Source organism: Abramis brama, assembly GCF_963993115.1.
Source record: "Abramis brama genome assembly, chromosome: 12".
Lineage (NCBI taxonomy): Eukaryota > Metazoa > Chordata > Actinopteri > Cypriniformes > Leuciscidae > Abramis > Abramis brama.
Genome location: NC_139974.1, coordinates 1,992,351 through 2,016,884, shown reverse-complemented (window position 1 = coordinate 2,016,884; position 24,534 = coordinate 1,992,351). Strand labels below are relative to the sequence as shown.

General features: G+C 36.9%; 1 protein-coding gene and 2 long non-coding RNA genes across 4 annotated transcripts in view; all 3 read right to left on the bottom strand.

The window, feature by feature from the left end:
• Positions 1-5,387: 5,387 nt before the first annotated feature.
• On the bottom strand, positions 5,388-6,581 carry LOC311093044. The gene is made up of 3 exons (XR_014608354.1): positions 6,481-6,581; positions 5,610-5,653; positions 5,388-5,490 (listed from the first exon to the last, which is right to left on the bottom strand). It is a non-coding gene; the product is annotated as an uncharacterized lncRNA (long non-coding RNA).
• Positions 6,582-8,952: 2,371 nt separating this feature from the next.
• Positions 8,953-24,534, bottom strand: part of LOC311093970 (uncharacterized protein) — a 42,165-nt gene continuing 26,583 nt past the window's right edge. Inside the window, exons 1-6 of one of the 2 annotated variants that reach the window (XM_084131681.1) lie at positions 13,654-13,829; positions 11,659-11,708; positions 10,936-11,244; positions 10,451-10,696; positions 10,280-10,342; positions 8,953-10,193 (exon numbers count right to left, since the gene is read on the bottom strand). In XM_084131681.1, the coding sequence (XP_083987807.1) occupies positions 9,961-10,193; positions 10,280-10,342; positions 10,451-10,696; positions 10,936-11,244; positions 11,659-11,708; positions 13,654-13,655 (903 nt within the window). In that variant the 5' untranslated portion in view covers positions 13,656-13,829 and the 3' untranslated portion in view covers positions 8,953-9,960. Of the gene's footprint in view, positions 10,194-10,279; positions 10,343-10,450; positions 10,697-10,935; positions 11,245-11,658; positions 11,709-13,653; positions 13,830-24,534 lie in introns of those variants that run through there. The other variant, XM_084131680.1, reaches the window with a different exon arrangement.
• On the bottom strand, positions 16,277-18,237 carry LOC311094040. The gene is made up of 5 exons (XR_014608542.1): positions 18,130-18,237; positions 17,248-17,291; positions 16,844-17,129; positions 16,454-16,699; positions 16,277-16,331 (listed from the first exon to the last, which is right to left on the bottom strand). It is a non-coding gene; the product is annotated as an uncharacterized lncRNA (long non-coding RNA).

Genomic DNA, 24,534 nt, shown 5'->3' with positions numbered 1-24,534 from the left:
ATATATATATATATATACAATATAATACACATATTGTATCCAAAATCCAAATATTACTTCATCAAAAGTGGTTAAGACATTTATAAAAGAGCAAGTGTTTTTAATGGTATAGTGTTTTCTCAATACATATTTTTAATACAGCTTTAAAGAATACCTGAAAATCCCATAGTAAACAGTCAAAGGGAACAGCAGCGAGATGTAATATGGGAAAGAAACAAATTTGTGCAAAGATTGCATACAAACTGTTGACAGCTGAATGGTTTGAGTATAAATTAAAAATGCTGTTAATGTATAAACTATAGATATGTTGCTTGATGTCACCAACTGAACACTAATGGCAGCTGTTTTGGCAGAATATGTTGGTGCAACACCTTACTAACACACTTTATGCTGGCTTTTCCTTTGTCACAAATATACATTCATATAAATACATTTTATTCTGCCAGTCATTCACAGTTAGACACATTTTGTTGATAATTATAAAACAAAAACAGTATTTTGTTGAGTGTGTTTTTGTGCTGGTTTCAGCCTGTCTGACTCCCAAAGCTTTTCATATTCTTCATATTATATTATGTTCAGTGTTTAGTTCACAGTGATGGACATTTTTTGCATTATTTGCAATAAATAATTTGCAATATTTGCCAACTTACTTAATTTACTTCCAGAGGCATTTATACTTTTATATGGGAATTTTTCTAATTATATGCATGCAACATCTTTTAAAGTTACAATAAAAAAATTTCGCCACTAGGGGTCGCTAACCTCTTACAAGAACAAAGGCGTCGGTTGATGACGCATAAGCGGAATTATAGAACTTGTCGTCATGCAGGATCTAATAATGTTTATGGATGAGTGAATACAGTGATGTTGTTAACATGACTGTGGTATGAAGCAGGGCGCGAGTGCTAATGAGATACAGATCTCAGCGCCACACGCGTTAAGGACATTTCATTCTACCGAACTAACGTTCCCGCAAGCAGGGCCGGCCCTGACCAATTTGCTGCCCTAGGCAAGATTTTACCTGGCGCCCCATGCATCACAGCCCATTTCACCCTGTCATTGTGTTCATGATTTAGCATATATATATATATATATATATATATATATATATATATATATATATATATATATATATATAAATATAAATATATATATATATATATATACAGTGAGGAAAATAAGTATTTGAACACCCTGCTATTTTGCAAGTTCTCCCACTTAGAAATCATGGAGGGGTCTGAAATTGTCATCGTAGGTGCATGTCCACTGTGAGAGACATAATCCAAAAAAAAAAAATCCAGAAATCACAATGTATGATTTTTTAACTATTTATTTGTATGATACAGCTGCAAATAAGTATTTGAACACCTGAGAAAATCAATGTTAATATTTGGTACAGTAGCCTTTGTTTGCAATTACAGAGGTCAAACGTTTCCTGTAGTTTTTCACCAGGTTTGCACACACTGCAGGAGGGATTTTGGCCCACTCCTCCACACAGATCTTCTCTAGATCAGTCAGGTTTCTGGGCTGTCACTGAGAAACACGGAGTTTGAGCTCCCTCCAAAGATTCTCTATTGGGTTTAGGTCTGGAGACTGGCTAGGCCACGCCAGAACCTTGATATGCTTCTTACAGAGCCACTCCTTGGTTATCCTGGCTGTGTGCTTCGGGTCATTGTCATGTTGGAAGACCCAGCCTCGACCCATCTTCAATGCTCTAACTGAGGGAAGGAGGTTGTTCCCCAAAATCTCGCAATACATGGCCCCGGTCATCCTCTCCTTACAGTGCAGTCGCCCTGTCCCATGTGCAGAAAAACATCCCCCAAAGCATGATGCTACCACCCCCATGCTTCACAGTAGGGATGGTGTTCTTGGGATGGTACTCATCATTCTTCTTCCTCCAAACACGTTTAGTGGAATTATGACCAAAAAGTTCTATTTTGGTCTCATCTGACCACATGACTTTCTCCCATGACTCCTCTGGATCATCCAAATGGTCATTGGCAAACTTAAGACGGGCCTTGACATGTGCTGGTTTAAGCAGGGGAACCTTCCGTGCCATGCATGATTTCAAACCATGACGTCTTAGTGTATTACCAACAGTAACCTTGGAAACGGTGGTCCCAGCTCTTTTCAGGTCATTGACCAGCTCCTCCTGTGTAGTTCTGGGCTGATTTCTCACCTTTCTTAGGATCATTGAGACCCCACGAGGTGAGATCTTGCATGGAGCCCCAGTCCGAGGGAGATTGACAGTCATGTTTAGCTTCTTCCATTTTCTAATGATTGCTCCAACAGTGGACCTTTTTTCACCAAGCTGCTTGGCAATTTCCCCGTAGCCCTTTCCAGCCTTGTGGAGGTGTACAATTTTGTCTCTAGTGTCTTTGGACAGCTCTTTGGTCTTGGCCATGTTAGTAGTTGGATTTTTACTGATTGTATAGGGTGGACAGGTGTCTTTATGCAGCTAACGACCTCAAACAGGTGCATCTAATTTAGGATAATAAATGGAGTGGAGGTGGACATTTTAAAGGCAGGCTAACAGGTCTTTGAGGGTCAGAATTCTAGCTGATAGACAGGTGTTCAAATACTTATTTGCAGCTGTATCATACAAATAAATAGTTAAAAAATCATATATTGTGATTTCTGGATTTTTTTTTTTAGATTATGTCTCTCACAGTGGACATGCACCTACGATGACAATTTCAGACCCCTCCATGATTTCCAAATGGGAGAACTTGCAAAATAGCAGGGTGTTCAAATACTTATTTTCCTCACTGTACATACATACACACACACACACACACACACACACACACACACATTACAGCAGAACTGTTTCCAACACTCATAATAAATCATCATATTAGAATGATTTCTAAAGGATCATGTGATTGACCGGATGTCACATGTGACACTGAAGAATGGAGTAATGTTTCTGACGCTCTGTTTCTGACGCACGTCAAGCACTCAATGGGCGGGGGAAGATTGAAGAGCCGGAGATTGAAGTTTTTTGTTTTTTTTTGCTTTATTTGGTAGTATTTCGAATTAATGGTTTTAAAATAGTAGCCTATTATAATAAAAAAAATGTAAAAAAAAAAAAAAAAAAAAAAATTCACTCGTTCACTCATTCTGGCGCCCCTATGGATGAGTGGCGCCCTTAGCATTTGCCTATATCGCCTATGCCGCGGGCCGTCCCTGCCCGCAAGTGCTGAATAATACTCACACAGGGCAGTTTATTAGACGAATGAAACTTGTGAGGGAACGCAGCGCTGTTTCACTTGCTCTACACTATCACACTAAACTGCATTTGAGTGTGTTAAAGTTATAATGTTATTCTATGTGTTAGTTTGGCTGTATGAGACTAGCAGTGAGCGAGATCAACATTAGAATAACATACTTTAACATAATTTATTTTTTATTTCGAGCAATAGTGACATATAACAAAGGCAATAAAGAAGCATTTGATTCGATCTATACAACAAGGTAAATTCACCTTACTTTAACAATATAAATCAATCAATTGCTCGAAACGGAGTGGGAAGAAGTCAGACCCACCCCTTAATTGTTGACGTTATCATAACCGCTAAATATAACGCAGTCGTCCACGTCTGTTGCCATGGTTACTACGGCAGAACGAGCAGAAACCAGGGATAACGTGGATATTACGTCATTGACAGGCGACAGGGGACGGGCACTTTTGAATTGTGAATTTCTCAGAATTTACAAATTCTTGGAAACATTTAGGATACAGTGCACAACTGAAAGAAATATATAACACTGTGCAAGTGGTTTTTGGATATTTTGATACAAAATTCTTATACGAGTTATTCATTATTTGATTCATTCAGGAAATGAAGAGAGTGACTGTCTTTATGAACACATAATTGAATTGTTAATTCAAAAATGCAGATACATTTATCAATGAAGCAATGTTGATAAATGTGTTGATCAGAGATGTGCAACGGTTCTGCTTTGGGTTTATTTTGAACTATTCTCATTTGTGAAATAGATCAAAAACAGACAATATTGTGTCTGAAATTTAACTGCCATAATATTAACTTCTTGTTTATTGAACTATTAAAATCAGGATCACATTTGCACTCATGCTGATATTCGGGAAGAACAGCAAGCTTGCTCATGTGATGTTGCTTAACTATAATATATGATATAAATATATGAGACGAAAACTCACAGAGGAGCATTTTTGCCTCATATATTGAATCCAGGGTCAATCTAACTGTATTCTACAGTGAAAATCAAGCCAAGTGAATGTCATACTCAATAATTTCATTTTGCACATCACTAAAACAACAACTACTATATTATCTTAGATTATATACTATATCACAGACCTCTATCTGCAAACACATGTTGACAGAATCCTCTGTAGATCTGAAGGTGAATTAGCCAGTGTCATCATTAGATGTTCTGGATTACTGTACAGTGTCTTGCATTGGCACATCCTGGTGGTCATCATGATCAGTGTTTCTGTGCTGATGTTGGCATTTCTTGTAGACAACAAATATAATCCCAGCCAGAACCAGAACCAGAACCAGAGCTCCAGACACAGACACAATAATCCTGATCTCTGCAGCAGAAAGGAGGAAGGAGGGAAGAGAACACCGTTTTAAAAATGTTTGCTTCTTTTTTCTTTTTCTCTCAATGCCTCCTGTTTTACTTACTAGGCTGTTTTTCAGGTGGTTTATCCTCTGTTTCTGTAGAGGAGATTGAAAGGTTACTCACAGTTTAGCATCAATTTTCTGTTCAAATCCTGATTAAAAATCAGCTCAAATATCTCTCCTCCTCCACTGATCTTCTCTCACCTGTGACTGAGACTGTGATCAGGGTTTCATTATTAGAGTCCAGAACTCTGTATGTTCCAGTGTCAGTGTCTGTAAACTCATTAATGATCAGATTTCCATCACTGTCATTCAGTCGATCTCTGCAGACTCCACCGTCTCTCGTCCAGACCTTCTTCCACTCTGAGCTGATTGTGTTCTGATGCTTCACTTTATCAGCATTGGTCAACAGAACATCCAACTTCAGATCCTCTCCTTTCTGCACAGAGATCTCATCTGAGGAGGAACACAGACATTCAGCATTATTATAAAGGTGTCAAACTATCGTGGCCATGAGCACATATTTAGTATCAGGGGACCAGATGTAATCATGTAAATAAGCACATGATGATGGTTTGATCAGTTTTGACTTTACCATGAATATGAAGATGATACTCCAGGGTTTGTGGCTCTGTCTGATTATCACTGTAACGGACTCTCAAAATGTATTTTCCAGCATCACTGTAGATCAGATCCTTGATGACGACGTCACATGATCCTGTTTTAAACACTCGACCACTGCAGTTTCTCTTCTCACACACAGAGATGTTTTTAGAGAGTCTGCTTAAAACTATATCTGAAATGTCTCTGGCCTCAATATCACACGACAGGGTGACGTTTCCTCCTTTCTTCCCCGTCACAGAGTTAGAGGAGATTCCTGCAAATAATATTCATTCAATACATCAATAAAAAGTATCTGCCTATTGGCTGTAATCAAAGTTTTCTCTTCAATTTTTTTTTAAATAGTTGCAATTTATAAACACAAATTACACTGACTGCTATAATGGGCCAGACACAGCAGCAGATTCAGCCGTATGAACCTGATGAGAAGAAGAGCTGGTTTATGACACAGACTCAGACACAAAGGCATTTATACAGGGATAAAACACTTTCCTGAGTGGAAAAAAAATATTACATAACGGATCACAATACACAACTCTAAACCTTCAGTTTCAATTTTATTTTAAAGATTTAACACATGTGGATCTTACTTGATAAAAAAATTGTCCAATGAGAAACATCAAACTTGAATCTGAATCTTTGGTTTAATAAATGATTCCAGTGTAATATTTAAAACTCAAAATGAACCATTAAACTCAAAGGCTCAATAGACACAAACAAAGTTTATTAAATAATTTTTCCTGCTATTCCAATCCAATTTTCTCATCTGAGTTATCAATGTAGAACAGTCTAATAATAATATTAATAACTCCAATAAATATATATATATATATATGAAGAGTTCAGATGCAAAAGCCTCTGAGTGCCATCTGAAATTTTCTTCTAGAATGATCATTTTTATCTAGCTTGTATATTTAAGCAGTAATTTCACTTAAATGACAAATCATAGGTCATTTTCATTGCCATTTAAGTGAAATTACTGAACTTAAATATACAAGCTTGATAAAAATGATCATTCTAGAAGAAAATTTCAGATGGCACTCAGAGGCTTTTGCATCTGAACTCTTCATATACTGTCATAATAGTCATCGTCATAATCATGGATACGACTGGATACGTTCATAAACATGTTCACTTATTTCCTTAGCATCAGCAGGTTTAGTTTTCCACAAACAGAAACACAACTATTTACAACATAAAAACACACAAGTTGACTTTAAATACATTTAAAAACACGAAAACGTACATGGTAAAGGTTCTGTATGAGTCTTTGTACGAGTGTTCTTGTGTAAACCACAGCACAATTAGCAAGACTTAAAAAAGTGAAAGTATGACACAAAGATGAGAGCCTCCAGAGACTGAATACGGCTCCTTCAGGAGAGATCTGATCTCAGGCGTTAGAGCTGCTTAACAGAGTTATTATTATTACTGAAAACACAACACAGACAAAACATTCCTTCATTACACTTCTGTGTTCAGAGTTTAAAACATGTTGAAATTGTAATTAGACCAAAATGCAGAGACTCTAAACCACAAAGTGTTTCCACTTCCTTCCCAGAACAAAATAAAGCCTTTAATAATAGTTGATTTATTACATCAAGACACTATATGTGCAGTAATGAAAATCCTCATGATTTTATAATGTAGTTTTTAATACTGGATATGGTCTGTTAGCTTGCATAGACACTTGGCTAACTTGCGAGTCCAGAAATCAATATTCCAGGTTTCATACAAGTTGGGAATCATCTTGCTTTTGGTTAATAATTTTCTTTACACAAATGTACTAATATAAATCATGTCTCTTCCCAGTTTACATTTACTTTACATTAGTCTCATGTTAACACATGTAGGCCCTGTTTCACAGACTGGGTTTAGATTAGGCCAGGATTAGACCTTAGTTCAATTAGGACATTTGAGAAGCTTTTATAAACATGCCTTAGAAAAAAAAACATTAATGCTGTGAATCTTGAGACAAAACAATGACACTGATATATTTTAAGATATGCTTTCAGTTAAAACAGCTCAAACATGCATTTTAGTCTGAGACTAGATTAAGCCTCGTCTGTGAAACCAGGGGTGAATGTTTAAGTGTTCTGGTTAAACTTTCAGAATAATGTGTTTCTGCATGAGTGTAAAACTGTTTCAGCTCTCTCTGGTACAGAACAAATCATTCAGTGAAACGAAGCTTCAAAATCAATTGCTGACCTTATAAACCAGAACACTTTAGCATGACTATAACCACATTTATGATCAGTAAGGTGAGGTAGTGATGTTTCATATGACACTGAAGCTTCAGAGCGTGTATCGAGTATGAGGAGCGCGGAGTGTTTTCAGAGAAACTGATCAACGAAAAACTAAGCCTCACTTTCTTTCCAGTCTCGTGAATGCTCACTTTGCGTGTCGAATGTTTGAACACAGACCTCTACTCTACAGGTTTCTGGAAGTTTAAGTCCATTAAAAAACAAATATATTTTTTTATAAATAAGCCTATAGCCTGTGTTACATGATCATATATTCTATATATAGCCTATTTAAACAGCAGAAAACAGAACATTTAGCGTAGTTTAATGGATAAAATTTAGCGTTTAATGGATAAAACAACGGAGGTGAAATACGCACTCGGGTTTATGGCTGCTGTAAATGTGACCTACCACAAGATGGCACTGTTCTCGACACTCTTGATGCTTTGAGTCTTTTCCCGGAACAATCAGGGGAAAGCCCAGGGGGGTAATCCAGTACTTGGAAAGCGTACCATCCCCGGGCGCCGCCATTGATTAGCAGACCATCACCTGCTGTTAGCATTCTATTGACTCCCATTCATTTTGGCGTCACTTTGACAGCGAATAGCTTTACATCTGAGGCGTTTAAAGACTCCATTTGTCCATTATTTATTTCTAAAGAAACACGACAATGTATAAAATGCTCCATTACCTTGTAGCTTACGTTATGGCCCCGTAGAAGCAGTTTTTGTAAAAGTAGGCTAACGATTGCGTCATAACCACGCGACTCTCTGGAAATTACCGTAAGGACAGGAGGAGAAGATCACGGGCAATCGGGGGGACGTGGAGGCATAAAGTCTGATAAAGTCAAGAGAGAAGCCCATAGAGAGTCATAAAGTTGCTCCTGCTCCAGCTCATGGACAGCTCCTACTCACACTCTCCGTCTCTGCAAGTTTAGGAAGGGAATGATTCAGATTTCTCTCGGCACAGGTACTAGAAGACAGACGGGATGCTCATGTCACATCTATACGTATACGTATACGTATGAGTCGTCAAGCTCAGTTTGAGTCTGCGCAGTCGCTCAGCCATCAGGAAGTGAGTGCTTCTAATTTGCTTAACTTTTCTCCGTTGAAACCTATGGGGTCGCTGTGTCCATTTCTTTTACTGTCTATGGGAAAGCCTCTGTGCTTCCTGAGGCTTCATTTGCCCATCCCTAACGTGAGGTAATAAGGAGGATTAGACGGGAAAGTCCATCAAACATTGAGCTTCTTCTGTGGTTCCACAAACGGCTGTATGATGTGTGGAAGTTTATTTCTGAACAATATCGCTGATGATTTCAGATCTGATTGTGTCTGAATCTGAGATGCAGTAAGATGTAAAATATTTAAACATCCCCTTCATATATCAGTGTTTATATTATTTAAAAAACATTATTTTCTGAACATAGTAAAAAAATAGTCAAAATATTTAATTCATACAAAAATACACAAACAAAAATATTTCTTACAAAAGTGGTTTAATTTATTTAGTTTTTCACAATATTACTCACAGATTTACAAAAAAATAATGCAGATCCCCTATTATGCAGACAAAAACAACAGTGGAAAGGAAAAAGTCTATAGATGATGATGAAGACACTTAAGGAGAAGCTAAGGCTATACTAAACATACATATTTAAAAACAATATTTTACAATACATGCATATGTCTATACACACTGTCTTTCACTATATCAGTTTATTCCCACTTAGATTCATTGCATCAAACCACTGTGTGCAGAGATGTATTAAAATCCTCCTGATTTCCCAGTGTTTTTTTAATATCATGCACATCATGATACATTTAATTATTCAGTTATAAATCATGTTTCTTCCTGGTTTACATGTCACAACATGAGTTAAAGAGTGAATATGACTTTACACAGATCTCAGTAACATATGTAATGTTCAAGTGTTCTGGTTAAACTCTCAGAACAGTCCGCATGTGTTTTCTGTTGTTTTTAAAAACTAAAGGAGGAAGTCCATCACTAATGTAACGCAAGACATGAAGCTTACACTGACATTTTGAAGAAGTGAACATCAGTGATAAAGGAGAGAAGTTTATCTTGATGCCGGATCATTTCAGAGCAAGAGAGGATTCAGTTCAGTTTATAAAGAGAAGCCCCTTATAATCTCCTAGAGATCAGTTAAAGGCAACAGCGGCGAGGAGAAATCTCTCTAAAGATGATTAATATGGGAAAAACACCTCGGCAAGAACACAGACTCAACTTTGGACACACTTTTCCTTCTGTACAGAGAGTCAGACAGACAGAAACAAATTACAGGAAAATCAGACAATTTGCAATATGAGTGGCTTAATAATGTGAGATTCCACATCAAAACAACAATTCTGATATTATTGTAGATGATAAATAATAATTTGATGCATTAATATAGAGCTTTACACAGAAGGGGGGAATCTCCTCAAACACCCCCAACACCAAAACTACACTCCTCTCGCTGCAGATGTTCAGTACTGACAGAATCCTCTGTAGATCTGTTGATCTGAAGGTGAATTACATTTACCAGTGTCGTCACTAGATGTTTGGGACAACTGTACAATGTCTTCCCTTGGGACATCCTTGTAGTCATCATGATCAGTGTTTCTGTGACGTTGGTATATCTTGTAGACAGCAAATATAATCCCAGCCAGAGCCAGCAGAGCTCCACACACAGACAGTCCAATAGTCAAAGGCTCTACAGCTGAAATGAGGGAAGAAAACACAAGTTTTTTAAAAATGTTGTTTCTTTTTTCTTTTTCTCTCAATGATTTCTCCTGTTTTACTTACTATGTTGTTCATTATGTTTGTTATCCTCTGTTCCCAGTTTTCCCTTTGATCCTGTTCTAGATTCTGTAGAGGAGATTGAAAGGTCACACACAGTTTAGCATCAATTTTCTGTTCAAATCCTGATTAAAAATCAGCTCAAATATCTCTCCTCATCCACTGATCTTCTCTCACCTGTGACTGAGACTGTGATCAAGGTTTCTCCTTTATAATCCAGAACTCTGTATGTTCCAGTGTCAGTGTCTGTAAACTCATTAATGCTCAGAGTCTCGTCACTGACGGTCAGTCGATCACTGTTGACCCCGTGACCTCTCGTCCACACCTCTGTCCAGCCTTCACTAGAGTTTCTCTCCACTTTATAAGCGTTGGATAACAGAACATCCAACTTCAGATCCTCTCCTTTCTGCACAGAGATCTCATCTGAGGAGGAACACAGACATGGTGTTAATCAATCAAGACCATAAAAACATATTTAGGATTAAAGGAACCAAATTTAATCATTTAAAAAACAGTCACTGAAAATGCTATATTGAAATCATCTAATCTGAATATTGAATAATTGTTACATTTAATGTGTTTGCTGATCGCAGGCCCTGCACACAATAGTTTTAGGAAATCATGAAAGCAGATGATGATGGTTTGATCAGTTTTGACTTTACCATGAATATGAAGATGATACTCCAGGATTTGTGGCTCTGCCTGATCATTACTGTAATAGACTCTCAAAATGTATTTCCCAGCGTCACTGTAGATCAGATCCTTGATGATGATGTCACATGATCCTGTTTTAAACACACTGTCATTTTTACTCTTACATTCTTCATTCTTCTGACAATCAAGGATGTTTTCTGACTGTCTGCTTAATTCAACAACAGAAATCTCTCTGGCCCCAGATTCACATGTCAGGGTGACGTTTCCTCCTGTTTTCCCCGTCACAGGTACAGGGTTGCTTCCTACAGCTGAGGATTCTGCAAACACAGACAGAATAAAATTAACTCAATACAAAGAATCAATACTGAAAAAGACATGTATTGTTTCTCTCTATTCTCCGTAATCAATGACATCATGAAATATTATTATTTTAGTGAATATATTTATAAATATATATAATTTTAAGTAATATGGAGCCAACAATATTATCTGTGCCACATTTTAACATATCAAATGTTGTAGTGTATTCCTGAACATGTTTATTAATAGATAAACTGCATAGAGAAGTAGCCATGGTGTGTGTGGTGATGTAATATAATGAGAAATGTCATTAATCATTAATCCACAAATGTCAAGCAAAGTCACTTGGTGCAAACAGAAACAATTGACTAGATCAACCTGAAACTGAAAGTTAAACATTGTTACAATTTATGAACAAATATGATACTGACCGCTATAATTGATCAAGCTAAACAGCAGAAGCAGACTCAACCATCTGAACCTGAAGAGAAACAGAAGAGCTGATTTATGTCACAGATACAGGCTAATAATCATAACCACAAACACATTCACCTTATGGAGATGAGAGGGTCTGACTCTCTCTAACCATTGGAGAAAGCGTAATGGCTAACTTGGATCACGTGACACACCTCAGCCTATCGTGTGACGGCAGTGACGTCGGTGCCCGCAGAGTTTAATGGCAGTCAGCTACAGTTTACATTTCTTGTGGATTATTAACATGTTGGTCTTGTGAATAGATTATCTATATTTGGTGTTATATCGCTAGTAAAGGTACAGTAGGACTGCATTGTTTGTGGACTGAGCTTTACTGTGGAAAAAAGCGCAAATATCTCCATTAGCTGCAAAGTACTAGTCACTGCAGGCACAAAAAACATTTAAGATTACACTAAAAACTTAATTGTAATTTAATACACATTTAATTCATTAAAATTATATGTATTTTTTACTGTAAATTTTCATCATTAGGCACACAGCAGATGACACAACACTTCTTGTTTGATTTTAATTAAACAACATACAATATAACACAATATTTATAATTAAATTATACATTTAGTCTTTATTCATTAAAATGCATAATATCAGCGTTATATCATACTGGGCTGCCAACTCTCACGCATTGAGCGTGAGACTCACGCAATTGACACTTTTCACACGCTCTCACGCCACACATCCATTTTCTCACGCACAGAAAAATTGTGGAGCAAAGAGGTACTTTTAATATTAAACTAATTCTCAGCTCTTAGATTCCGTCAATTTTATTACGAAATTCAGACAAAAATACGTTTGGCGCTTGTAAATGTGACGTGACAGATCGCTGAGCGCCTCAGTTCAAGTGCACGTGAACCGATCACCTGTTACTTTTTATTTAAAGACGCAGTACAACTTTCCGAAAGAATACATAATATCGACCAATTAGTGTTTTTCAACCACGGAAAGAGGTCAATATAACAGCAGGAGAACAATTATGTCACATAACGTTACATTTACCTCAGGAAAGCCATTTAATGACCATAGCATGTTAATTGAATAGAAAAAATAGCTAGAGAGAAGATTTTGCTGAGCACTATATTACATATTTATTATATTTTTACTTATGTCATTAAATAATTGTTATTATAACAAAAACTGCATTATATTTAATTTAATATGTTATTTTTAACCTTTAATAATACCAGCAGATTGGGCCCTCTATGTTTACAGCATTAGGTGAGATTATTTTTTTAAATTAATTTTAGATTAATTTTTGTCAAGCAATAATAAAAACTGTATCCTACCAGTCATTGTACAATGTAAACATTGTAACATGTTGTCACTAAACTTCATAAAATTCTATTTAGTTACCAAATGTTTTGACAATCACAATTACACTTATTGTGATGCAATATTTGTTTTACATAAAAAATAAAATAAAAAATCTCACTCCAAGCTAAACTCAAAAGTTGGCAGCCCTGTATCATATGCATAATGCATACATGCAGTTAATAGTCAATACAATTCAAGTCTTATCATAACTGGTAAAACCTGAAAGCCAAAGAAAGAAAACATCGATATTTTTTACTTTCTTTAGACAATATACAATATCACTCGGTATTACACCGTATGAAATGCTATGGTAATGCGGTGTACGAGTCTACGAGACGAGGCATTTACAAACAAGTAATCGACAGCCTGTTGGCGAAACATGTTTTACGCTACACAATACTTTTGTTGGGAACGATAGGCTATGTAGATTTTCCTATGATAAATGTTATTTTATAAGAGAAGACTGAGACGGGAATGTGATTTGGTGATAATCACAGTAGTGGATACTGTACGTTCATCATAAACATGTCGATTTATTTCCTTAGCATCATTAGCAGGATTAGCTTTCCACACACAGAAACACACAGACTGGACATATATTTAAAAATATGAACACTTACATGGTGAAACTTCGGCATGAGTCTTTTGATCAGGCGTTAAAACCTCATAACTTATAGCATTTAGCGAGTGGTGAGACAACTGGATAATAACAAAACTGAAAGTAATTTCCAGGTCCTGATTCTGAGCATTGGAGCCTCATGTCACGTGACTGACCCTGTCCTCTCCACTAGGGGGCGGAGATCTCTGAACCAGTTCCTTTTTATCTAAAAAAACCCCAAATAACAATAGAGGAATGCAAAAACAGTAAAAATCTAAATTCTGCATCTTATATCAAAATTCAATCATGCATCTAATACATCAAGTACACTTGTCAACAGCCCCTATAGACCAGAAACAGCAGTTTCAAGTTTTAGTTTTTATAAATGACACATTTGTATAATAAAAACGAAGCTTTTGAGTTAATAGTATATAATTGGTCCAGTTAAACAAGCTCTTTATTAAACAAGCACTAAATAACACATATTATACAGAAACGTCATATTTAATGGTATTAGATGATTTGTTAAATGTATTTAATAGATTTTACTTTCAATAAAGCATTTGTAATTGGTTGGTAAAGGTGTTTTCTGCATGTTTTGACTGAGTTTCGCTGCATTTACACAGTTTGTGGAAGAGTTTCGTTCACAGTTTCTCCCGTCTCTAACCAAAAGTATCCCACAAAGATGAGCGATTCAAGAAAAAAAAATAATAATAATTCGCCATTATTTATAGTATGATTGGTCAAAATTTTCTTCTACTGGTTATTTTTTCGAAGCAGATTGAGCTGTAAAAACATACATCATGATGTTCAGTAACTGATATGATTTAGTAAATTATTTATTAAAAAATTCGCATATGAATTCAACAATTAACTTTAATAATGATGTGACTTTTATTTTGACACCTTAAAATAAAGTGTAACCAAGTTTTCTTTATTATAAATCTATTTTCTACAAATACTTTATTAGGTTTGTATGTTGCAGTAATGGTAGTTATGCAGTAACTCTGTGTAACTGTGGAAACTATACATTCATAAACACAGTTTTGCAGGAACATGGGGGCATAAGACATGAGCCAACATTGAGTTTTTTCTTTTCTTTCTTTTTTTTTTTTTTACAACTTACAGCGCATAATAACTTGATAAACTATGGATGGCATTGCAGTTTTTCTGTACACTATCTTATCACAGACCTTATTTTACTCATAAATTGAAAAAAAAAACTTTTTTATTCAACAATTAAATACAATACCAGTAAAAATCTGTAAATAAATAAATAAATGATAATAAATACTGGAGGGAAGCACATTAATCTTCTGGGTTCTGACGTCATAAAAGACACATTTAATGATCAGAAACTTCACAGTGTTCTGAGTCTGAGCAGCTTCACAGTGACGCTTCATAATATTACAAACAATTATGAACATAGTAAAAAATATCAACCAAACAATACTAACAAAAACATGTCTTCTTCTATCACAATACATACTCTTTCAAAGCATCTTTACGAGGAATAATGCAACACTTTCATCACTTCATCATTCACAGGAATGAACACTTCAGGAGAAGCTAAAACTGTTTTTCATGCCATATACATATTATTTAAGCACACATATTTAAAAAGAAAACATATATATTCACATATATATATATATATATGTGTGACCCTGGATCACGTCACCAGTCTCGAGTCGCACGGGTATATCTGTGGTAATAGCCAACAACACATTGTATGGGTCAAAATATCATATCATAAGGATATTCAGTAAAGATCATGTTCCATGAAGATATTTAGTAAATTTCCTACTGTAAATATATAAAACATGTATTTTTGTGAGTGAATGCTGCACAATTGCGAACATAAATGCACAACTTTAAAGGAGATTTTCTCAATGTTTAGATATTTTTGCACCCTCAGATTCCAGATTTACAATAGTTGTATCTCGACCAAATATTGTCCTATCATAACAAACCATACATCAATGGAAATATTATGTATTCAGTTTTCAATTTCTCAAAATCTCAGTTTCAGAAAATTGACTCATGTGGCTGGTTTTGTGGTCCAGGATCACATATATAAATACACTTTCTCTCTTTGTTTGTCATAGACATGCTTGCTCAATGTTAATACTGTGAATACTTTACTTTTTTTTTTTTTTTTCAAACAATAGTTGATGGATTCAATAGAAACAAAAGTTCATGCATTAGACTTGGTCATCTTTCAGTTTCCAGCTGATCTTTATAGCTCACTTTAACCAGTGAACACACAGGACCTCATGTAGGAGTGCAGGGCAGATGTTGTAGACTAAATTCATATTGTAGACAGATGAAAGTGAATATGACAGATAGGCAGTGAAATGTTCTGGACTACTGTACAATATTTTCCATTAGGATCTTTTGGTCATGATCCACTTGGGAGGAATTATGTTCTGTTTTCCTGATCAAACATTTGTGTTTCTTGATGACAGCAAATATAATCAGAGCCAGCAGAACGCCAGAAGCACCGGCAGTCCAACAGACACAGTCCAAAACCTCATATCTGGAAAGTGGGAAGAGAAAACTGTGTTTAAAATGTTTTTTTGTTTTCTTTTTTAATCTGTTTAAAGATTGTGCAAATCTCTCAATGTCTCCTGTTTTACTTACTATGTCCAGTGCCATTAGGTTTGTTATCCTCTGTCATCTTTGATTCTGTACCAGATTCTATAGAGAATATCAAAAGTCACACAGTTTAACATTTGCTGCTCAGATCATGATGAATAAACCTCCTCTGTCCAAATGTTTTAAAACATAATATCTCTCCTCATCCACTGATCTTCTCTCACCTGTGACTGAGACTGTGATCAAGATTTCTCCTTCATAATCCAGAACTCTGTATGTTCCAGTGTCAGTGACTGTAAACTCATTAATGATCAGAGTCTCGTCACTGACGGTCAGTCGATCACTGTTGACCCCGTGACCTCTCGTCCACACCTCTGTCCAGCCTTCACTAGAGTTTCTCTCCACTTTATCAGTGTTGATCAACAGAACATCCAACTTCAGATCCTCTCCTTTCTGCACAGAGATCTCATCTGAGGAGGAACATTGAGAAGACATTAATCATTATTATAAAGGTGTCAAACTATCGTGGCCATGAGCACATATTTAGTATCAGGGGACCAGATGTAATCATGTAAATAAGCACATGATGATGGTTTGATCAGTTTTGACTTTACCATGAATTTGAAGATGATACTCCAGTATTAGTCGCTCCAGCACTGTCTGATCATTATTATAATAAACTCTAAAAATGTTTCCCAGCGTCACTGTAGATCAGATCCTTGATGACGACGTCACATGATCCTTCTTTAAACACTCAACCACTGCAGTTTTTCTTCTCACACACAGAGATGTTTTTAGAGAGTCTGATTAAAACAATATCTGAAATATCTCTGGCCTCAATATCACACGACAGGGTGACGTTTCCTCCTTTCTTCCCCGTCACAGAGTTAGAGGAGATTCCTGCAAATAATATTCATTCAATACATCAATAAAAAGTATCTGCCTATTGGCTGTAATCAATGTTTTCTCTTCAATTTTTTTTAAATAGTTGCAATTTATAAACACAAATTACACTGACTGCTATAATGGGCCAGACACAGCAGCAGATTCAGCCGTATGAACCTGATGAGAAGAAGAGCTGGTTTATGACACAGACTCAGACACACATCGCAAAGGCATTTACACCGAGATAAAACACTTTCCTGAGTGGAAAAAAAATATTACATAACGGATCACAATACACAACTCTAAACCTTCAGTTTCAATTTTATTTTAAAGATTTAACACATGTGGATCTTACTTGATAAAAAAAATTGTCCAATGAGAAACATCAAACTTGAATCTGAATCTTTGGTTTAATAAATGATTCCAGTGTAATATTTAAAACTCAAAATGAACCATTAAACTCAAAGGCTCAATAGACACAAACAAAGTTTATTAAATCATTTTTCCTGCTATTCCAATCCAATTTTCTCATCTGAGTTATCAATGTAGAACAGTCTAATAATAATATTAATAACTCCAATAAATATATATATATGAAGAGTTCAGATGCAAAAGATTTAGAAGAAAAAAATTAGAAGAAAATTTTTTCTTCTAGAATGATAATTTTTATCTAGCTTGTATATTTAAGCAGTAATTTCACTTAAATGACAAATCATAGGTCATTTTCATTGCCATTTAAGTGAAATTACTGAACTTAAATATACAAGCTTGATAAAAATGATCATTCTAGAAGAAAATTTCAGATGGCACTCAGAGGCTTTTGCATCTGAACTCTTCATATACTGTCATAATAGTCATCGTCATAATCATGGATACGACTGGATACGTTCATAAACATGTTCACTTATTTCCTCAGCATCAGCAGGTTTAGTTTTCCACAAACAGAAACACAACTATTTACAACATAAAAACACACAAGTTGACTTTAAATACATTTAAAAACACGAAAACGTACATGGTAAAGGTTCTGTATGAGTCTTTGTACGAGTGTTCTTGTGTAAACCACAGCACAATTAGCAAGACTTGAAAGTGAAAGTATGACACAAAGATGAGAGCCTCCAGAGACTGAATACGGCTCCTTCAGGAGAGATCTGATCTCAGCCGTTAGAGCTGCTTAACAGAGTTATTATTATTACTGAAAACACAACACAGACAAAACATTCCTTCATTACACTTCTGTGTTCAGAGTTTAAAACATGTTGAAATTGTAATTAGACCAAAATGCAGAGACTCTAAACCACAAAGTGTTTCCACTTCCTTCCCAGAACTAAATTAAGCCTTTAATAATAGTTGATTTATTACATCAAGACACTATATGTGCAGTAATGAAAATCCTCATGATTTTATAATGTAGTTTTAATACTGGATGTGGTCTGTTAGCTTGCATAGACACTTGGCTGATTTGCGAGTCCAGAAATCAATATTCCAGGTTTCATACAAGTTGGGAATCATCTTGCTTTTGGTTAATCATTTTCTTTACACAAATGTACTAATATAAATCATGTCTCTTCCCAGTTTACATCCCAGTTTACATTTACTTTACATTAGTCTCATGTTAACACATGTAGGCCCTGTTTCACAGACTGGGTTTAGATTAGGCCAGGATTAGACCTTAGTACAATTAGGACATTTGAGAAGCTTTTATAAACATGCCTTAGAAAAAAAAAAAAACATTAATGGTGTGAATCTTGAGACAAAACAATGACACTGATATATTTTAAGATAAGCTTTCAGTTAAAACAGCTCAAACATGTATTTTAGTCTGAGACTAGATTAAGCCTCGTCTGTGAAACCAGGGGTGAATGTTTAAGTGTTCTGGCTAAACTCAGAATAATGTGTTTCTGCATGAGTGTAAAACTGTTTCAGCTCTCTCTGGTACAGAACAAATCATTCAGTGAAACAAAGCTTCAAAAACACCTGCTGACCATATAAACCAGAACACTTTAGCATGACTATAACCACATTTATGATCAGTAACGTGAGGTAGTGATGTTTCATATGACACTGAAGCTTCAGAGTGTGTATCGAGTATGAGGAGCGCGGAGTGTTTTCAGAGAAACTGATCAACGAAAAACTAAGCCTGACTTTCTCTCCAGTCTCGTGAATGCTCACTTTGTGTGTCGGAGTGTTTGAACCCAGGCCACTACTCTACAGGTTTCTGGAAGTTTAAGTCCATTTACAAATTTTTTTTTTTATAAATAAGCCTATAGCCTATGGTACATGATCATATATTCTGCCATTTAAACAGCATAGAAATCACAGAATAATTTAACCACCATTTGCTTGTGTAGCCAGTGGCGTCAGGTACTTGAGGGAACTGTATGAAACTATTATATAACGTTCGACTACGCCACCCGGTATATACCGGGAACTATCAGCCCCAAATCAGGGAGCGCACAGGTTCGTTACCAAAAGAAATGGGTAAGCAGAGAGACATAGGCCAGGGAATATCAATGATGAGGCAGCTTTATTCAAATACAAAATTTAAAACCATCAATACATTAACAAGGGCTCAATATTCACATGTCAAAAAGAAAAGGAAAACAAACACCACTTTACAAAACTTCAAAATAAAGAAATAAATACAAAAATACAAATACACAAGAAAGCTTAATTAGGAGGGAGATGGCCTGCTGTGACCCTCAATTCACACAACACACTTAATATCCACACACACCCGCTCTGGTGAAGTCAGGTCACTCAAACACAGCACTCAATGTAAACCCCGTTAAACAGCAGCTATAAACCCCTCCTCAATACACTTTCTTCGTCACGTTGTTTACGAGAAAAAAAGAAAGGACACCGTCAGTTCACAAACATTAAATAAATAAAAATACACAAACAAAACATAAACTAATTAAACTTAAACAAAGAAAAATAAATTACATACAAAATACGCAAAAATGAGCACAAGACAAAAATAAAGAAATCTAAATTAAAATTCGAAACAAACCAAAAGACACATCAAAATAAAACAAACATGCCACGATCGGCCGCACACACACTCAAAGAGCAGAACAAGTCAGCGAGGAAACAGCCACGCACTCGCACACTGCGGCGAGCAATCGTCCCGGCTCGCTGTTATGCAAGTTCAAGTTCGCTCCAACGAAAAGACGACAAAGCTAAGCTCAGGCAAGACAGCAGTGCGTTACGTCAAAAGACGCGCATCTCTTCCCGCAATATAGAGGTGAAACCCTTGCTCTCGTCACTCAAATCGGAAACGTTCTCAGCGCAGCACTATGCGTGTTCGCTGGCCTCAACATACCGCCGGTTGCTCGTCAATGAACTCAAAGCCCGGGGCAGACTGTGCACGGCCGCACAGAGCCGAAACAGCACTTCAAACTCTCCATTCATAAATGGCGGCCTCCGTAAAGGGGCGGTACGAGTGTCGACGACGCATCCCAAGTGACAAACAACCTCCCCATTTTATACCATGACACCAGACTGTTGATAGGTTCAATGGTTTCACATGACACTGGCCAATAATCAACACAGATACACTTCACCCTGCTACATTCCACCCCCACATTATGAATCGTCGCCCCGACGATTAGTCCCCAGCCCCAAGAGACTCACCTCTGCCGTGGGTCCCAGCAAACACTAAGGGGGAACCTTATTATGAGTCTTCTTGCCATGACGGCTATACAACGAAAAACACAAATGAGATACTTGTTACAAGTACTCTGCCATGACGGCCACACGACGAGGAACAAGTGATACACAAGTTCTCAGCTACGACAGCTACACAAGAAACACGAATGAGATACTTGTTACAAGTACTCTGCCATGGCGGCTATACGACGAGGAACAAGTGATACACAAGTTCTCAGCTATGACAGCTACACAACGGGAAACACGAGACACTGGTTACAGTGCTCTGCCATGACGGCTATACGACGAGGAACAAGTGATACACAAGTTCTCAGCTATGACAGCTACACAACGGGAAACACGAGACACTGGTTAGTGCTCTGCCATGACGGCCACACAACGGGAAACACGAGACACTGGTTACAGTGCTCTGCCATGACGGCTATACGATGAGGAACAAGTGATACACAAGTTCTCAGCTATGACAGCTACACAACGGGAAACACGAGACACTGGTTACAGTGCTCTGCCATGACGGCTATACGACGAGGAACAAGTGATACACAAGTTCTATACGATGAGGAACAAGTGATACACAAGTTCTCAGCTATGACAGCTACACAACGAGAAACACGAGACACTGGTTACAGTGCTCTGCCATGACGGCCACACAACGGGAAACACGAGACACTGATTACAGTGCTCTGCCATGACGGCTACATATGACTGAGAACAGCCAAATAATTCCCGCAATGCAAATATAACTAGTGCAATCCCCCCGTTCAACACTAGGGCGAAGCCTAATCTCTTCCCATGCTTCCATTGCTACACACTTACCACATGCAGAGGGAGTCACCAACAGAGGGGACTTACAAACACACTGCTGCCTTGCCTTTAGAAAAAAAAGAAAAGAGAAAACAAGGAAAAAAAAGAGAAAAAAAGAAAAACAAAAAGAAATTAAACTTCAAACATACAATGTACCAACAGTAAAAAAATATATAAAATATTGCCTCAAGTAGCCTACTCCCAGACCCACTTCTCAAAATAAGCTCACCCAAAATATGGAAATCCTGCCGACTACGCCAAATGTAGCCAGTGGCGTCAGGTACTTGAGGGAACTGTATGAAACTATTATATAACGTTCGACTACGCCACCCGGTATATACCGGGAACTATCAGCCCCAAATCAGGGAGCGCACAGGTTCGTTACCAAAAGAAATGGGTAAGCAGAGAGACATAGGCCAGGGAATATCAATGATGAGGCAGCTTTATTCAAATACAAAATTTAAAACCATCAATACATTAACAAGGGCTCAATATTCACATGTCAAAAAGAAAAGGAAAACAAACACCACTTTACAAAACTTCAAAATAAAGAAATAAATACAAAAATACAAATACACAAGAAAGCTTAATTAGGAGGGAGATGGCCTGCTGTGACCCTCAATTCACACAACACACTTAATATCCACACACACCCGCTCTGGTGAAGTCAGGTCACTCAAACACAGCACTCAATGTAAACCCCGTTAAACAGCAGCTATAAACCCCTCCTCAATACACTTTCTTCGTCACGTTGTTTACGAGAAAAAAAGAAAGGACACCGTCAGTTCACAAACATTAAATAAATAAAAATACACAAACAAAACATAAACTAATTAAACTTAAACAAAGAAAAATAAATTACATACAAAATACGCAAAAATGAGCACAAGACAAAAATAAAGAAATCTAAATTAAAATTCGAAACAAACCAAAAGACACATCAAAATAAAACAAACATGCCACGATCGGCCGCACACACACTCAAAGAGCAGAACAAGTCAGCGAGGAAACAGCCACGCACTCGCACACTGCGGCGAGCAATCGTCCCGGCTCGCTGTTATGCAAGTTCAAGTTCGCTCCAACGAAAAGACGACAAAGCTAAGCTCAGGCAAGACAGCAGTGCGTTACGTCAAAAGACGCGCATCTCTTCCCGCAATATAGAGGTGAAACCCTTGCTCTCGTCACTCAAATCGGAAACGTTCTCAGCGCAGCACTATGCGTGTTCGCTGGCCTCAACATACCGCCGGTTGCTCGTCAATGAACTCAAAGCCCGGGGCAGACTGTGCACGGCCGCACAGAGCCGAAACAGCACTTCAAACTCTCCATTCATAAATGGCGGCCTCCGTAAAGGGGCGGTACGAGTGTCGACGACGCATCCCAAGTGACAAACAACCTCCCCATTTTATACCATGACACCAGACTGTTGATAGGTTCAATGGTTTCACATGACACTGGCCAATAATCAACACAGATACACTTCACCCTGCTACACTTGCATCAAGCAACTCTTGGTATTTTTATAATTAGTTGGCTATTAATATAGTTGTTACATTTAATTTATTGGCACACTTTAATATGTGAATTATATTATCAGAAAACTGAACATTTAGCGTAGTCAGGCTTTAATTTGTGTCTAATGGATAAAACAACCGAGGTGAAATACGCACTCGGGTTTATGGCTGCTGTAAATGTGACCTACCACAAGATGGCGCTGTTTCGACACTCTTGATGCTTTGAGTCTTTTCCCGGAACAATCAGGGGAAAGCCTCAGTGCTTCCTGAGGCTTCATTTGCCCATCCCTAACGTGAGGTAATAAGGTGGATCACTAGTAAGAAGGGAAAGTCCATCATTGTGCTTCTTCTGTCTGTTGTGTGGCTCCACAAACGGCTGTATGATGTGTGGAAGTTTATTTCTGAACAAGATCGCTGATGATTTCAGTCTGATCTCATCAATCTGAGCAGCAGATTTCAGATCTAATTGTGTGTGAATCTGAGATGCAGTAAGATGTAAAATATTTAAACATCCCCATCATATATTATTGTATATATTATTTAACATATTTTCTGAACATAGTAAAAAATAGTCAAAATATTTAATTCATACAAAAATACATGACAAAAAAAAAAAAAAAAAAAAAAACACCAACAAAAATGTTTCTTACAAAAGTGGTTTATTGAGTTTTTCACAATACTACTTGCAGATTTACAATAAATGATGCAGATCCCCTATTATGCAGACAAAAACAACAGTGGAAAGGAACAAGTCTATAGATGATGATGATGATGACACTTAAGGAGAAGCTAAGGCTTTTCCAAAGGCCATATTAAACATACATATTTAAAAACAATATTTTACAATTCATGCATATGTACATAAACACTGTTTTTCACTATATCAGTTCGTCCCCTTAGATTCATTGCATCAAACCACTAAGTGCAAAGATGTATTAAAATCCTCCTGATTTCCCAGCGTTGTTTTTAATATCATGCACATCATGATACATTTAAAGGTACAATATGTAATTTTTTTGCTTTAAAAATAGCAAAAATGAATATATCTATGTTATATATTTTTTTAGTTGTGTACTTACCGTACATTATCCCGGTTGTTTCCAACAACTTTCAAACGAGGAGAAATTTGTAATTTAATTCGAAGACACATACCGTCAATGACGTCATATCCGCGTTGTTCCTGGTTTCCGCTTGTACTGCCATAGCAACCAGAGCCCTCTGATAGTAACCAAGGCGACTGACGTGGACCACTGTGTAGTTCGTAATGTCTATCTGCACGCTGTTGTTGTTTCGTTCAAACATTATGGACCATGGCAAGCAGACTTTGGATAAAAAGGAGAACTAAAACGAGAATCAATATCAGCGCGGTGTTTTCGAGATGCCGAGAGCTCCCATAGACAGTATATAAACGAGAGCTCCACGTCCGAGACTTC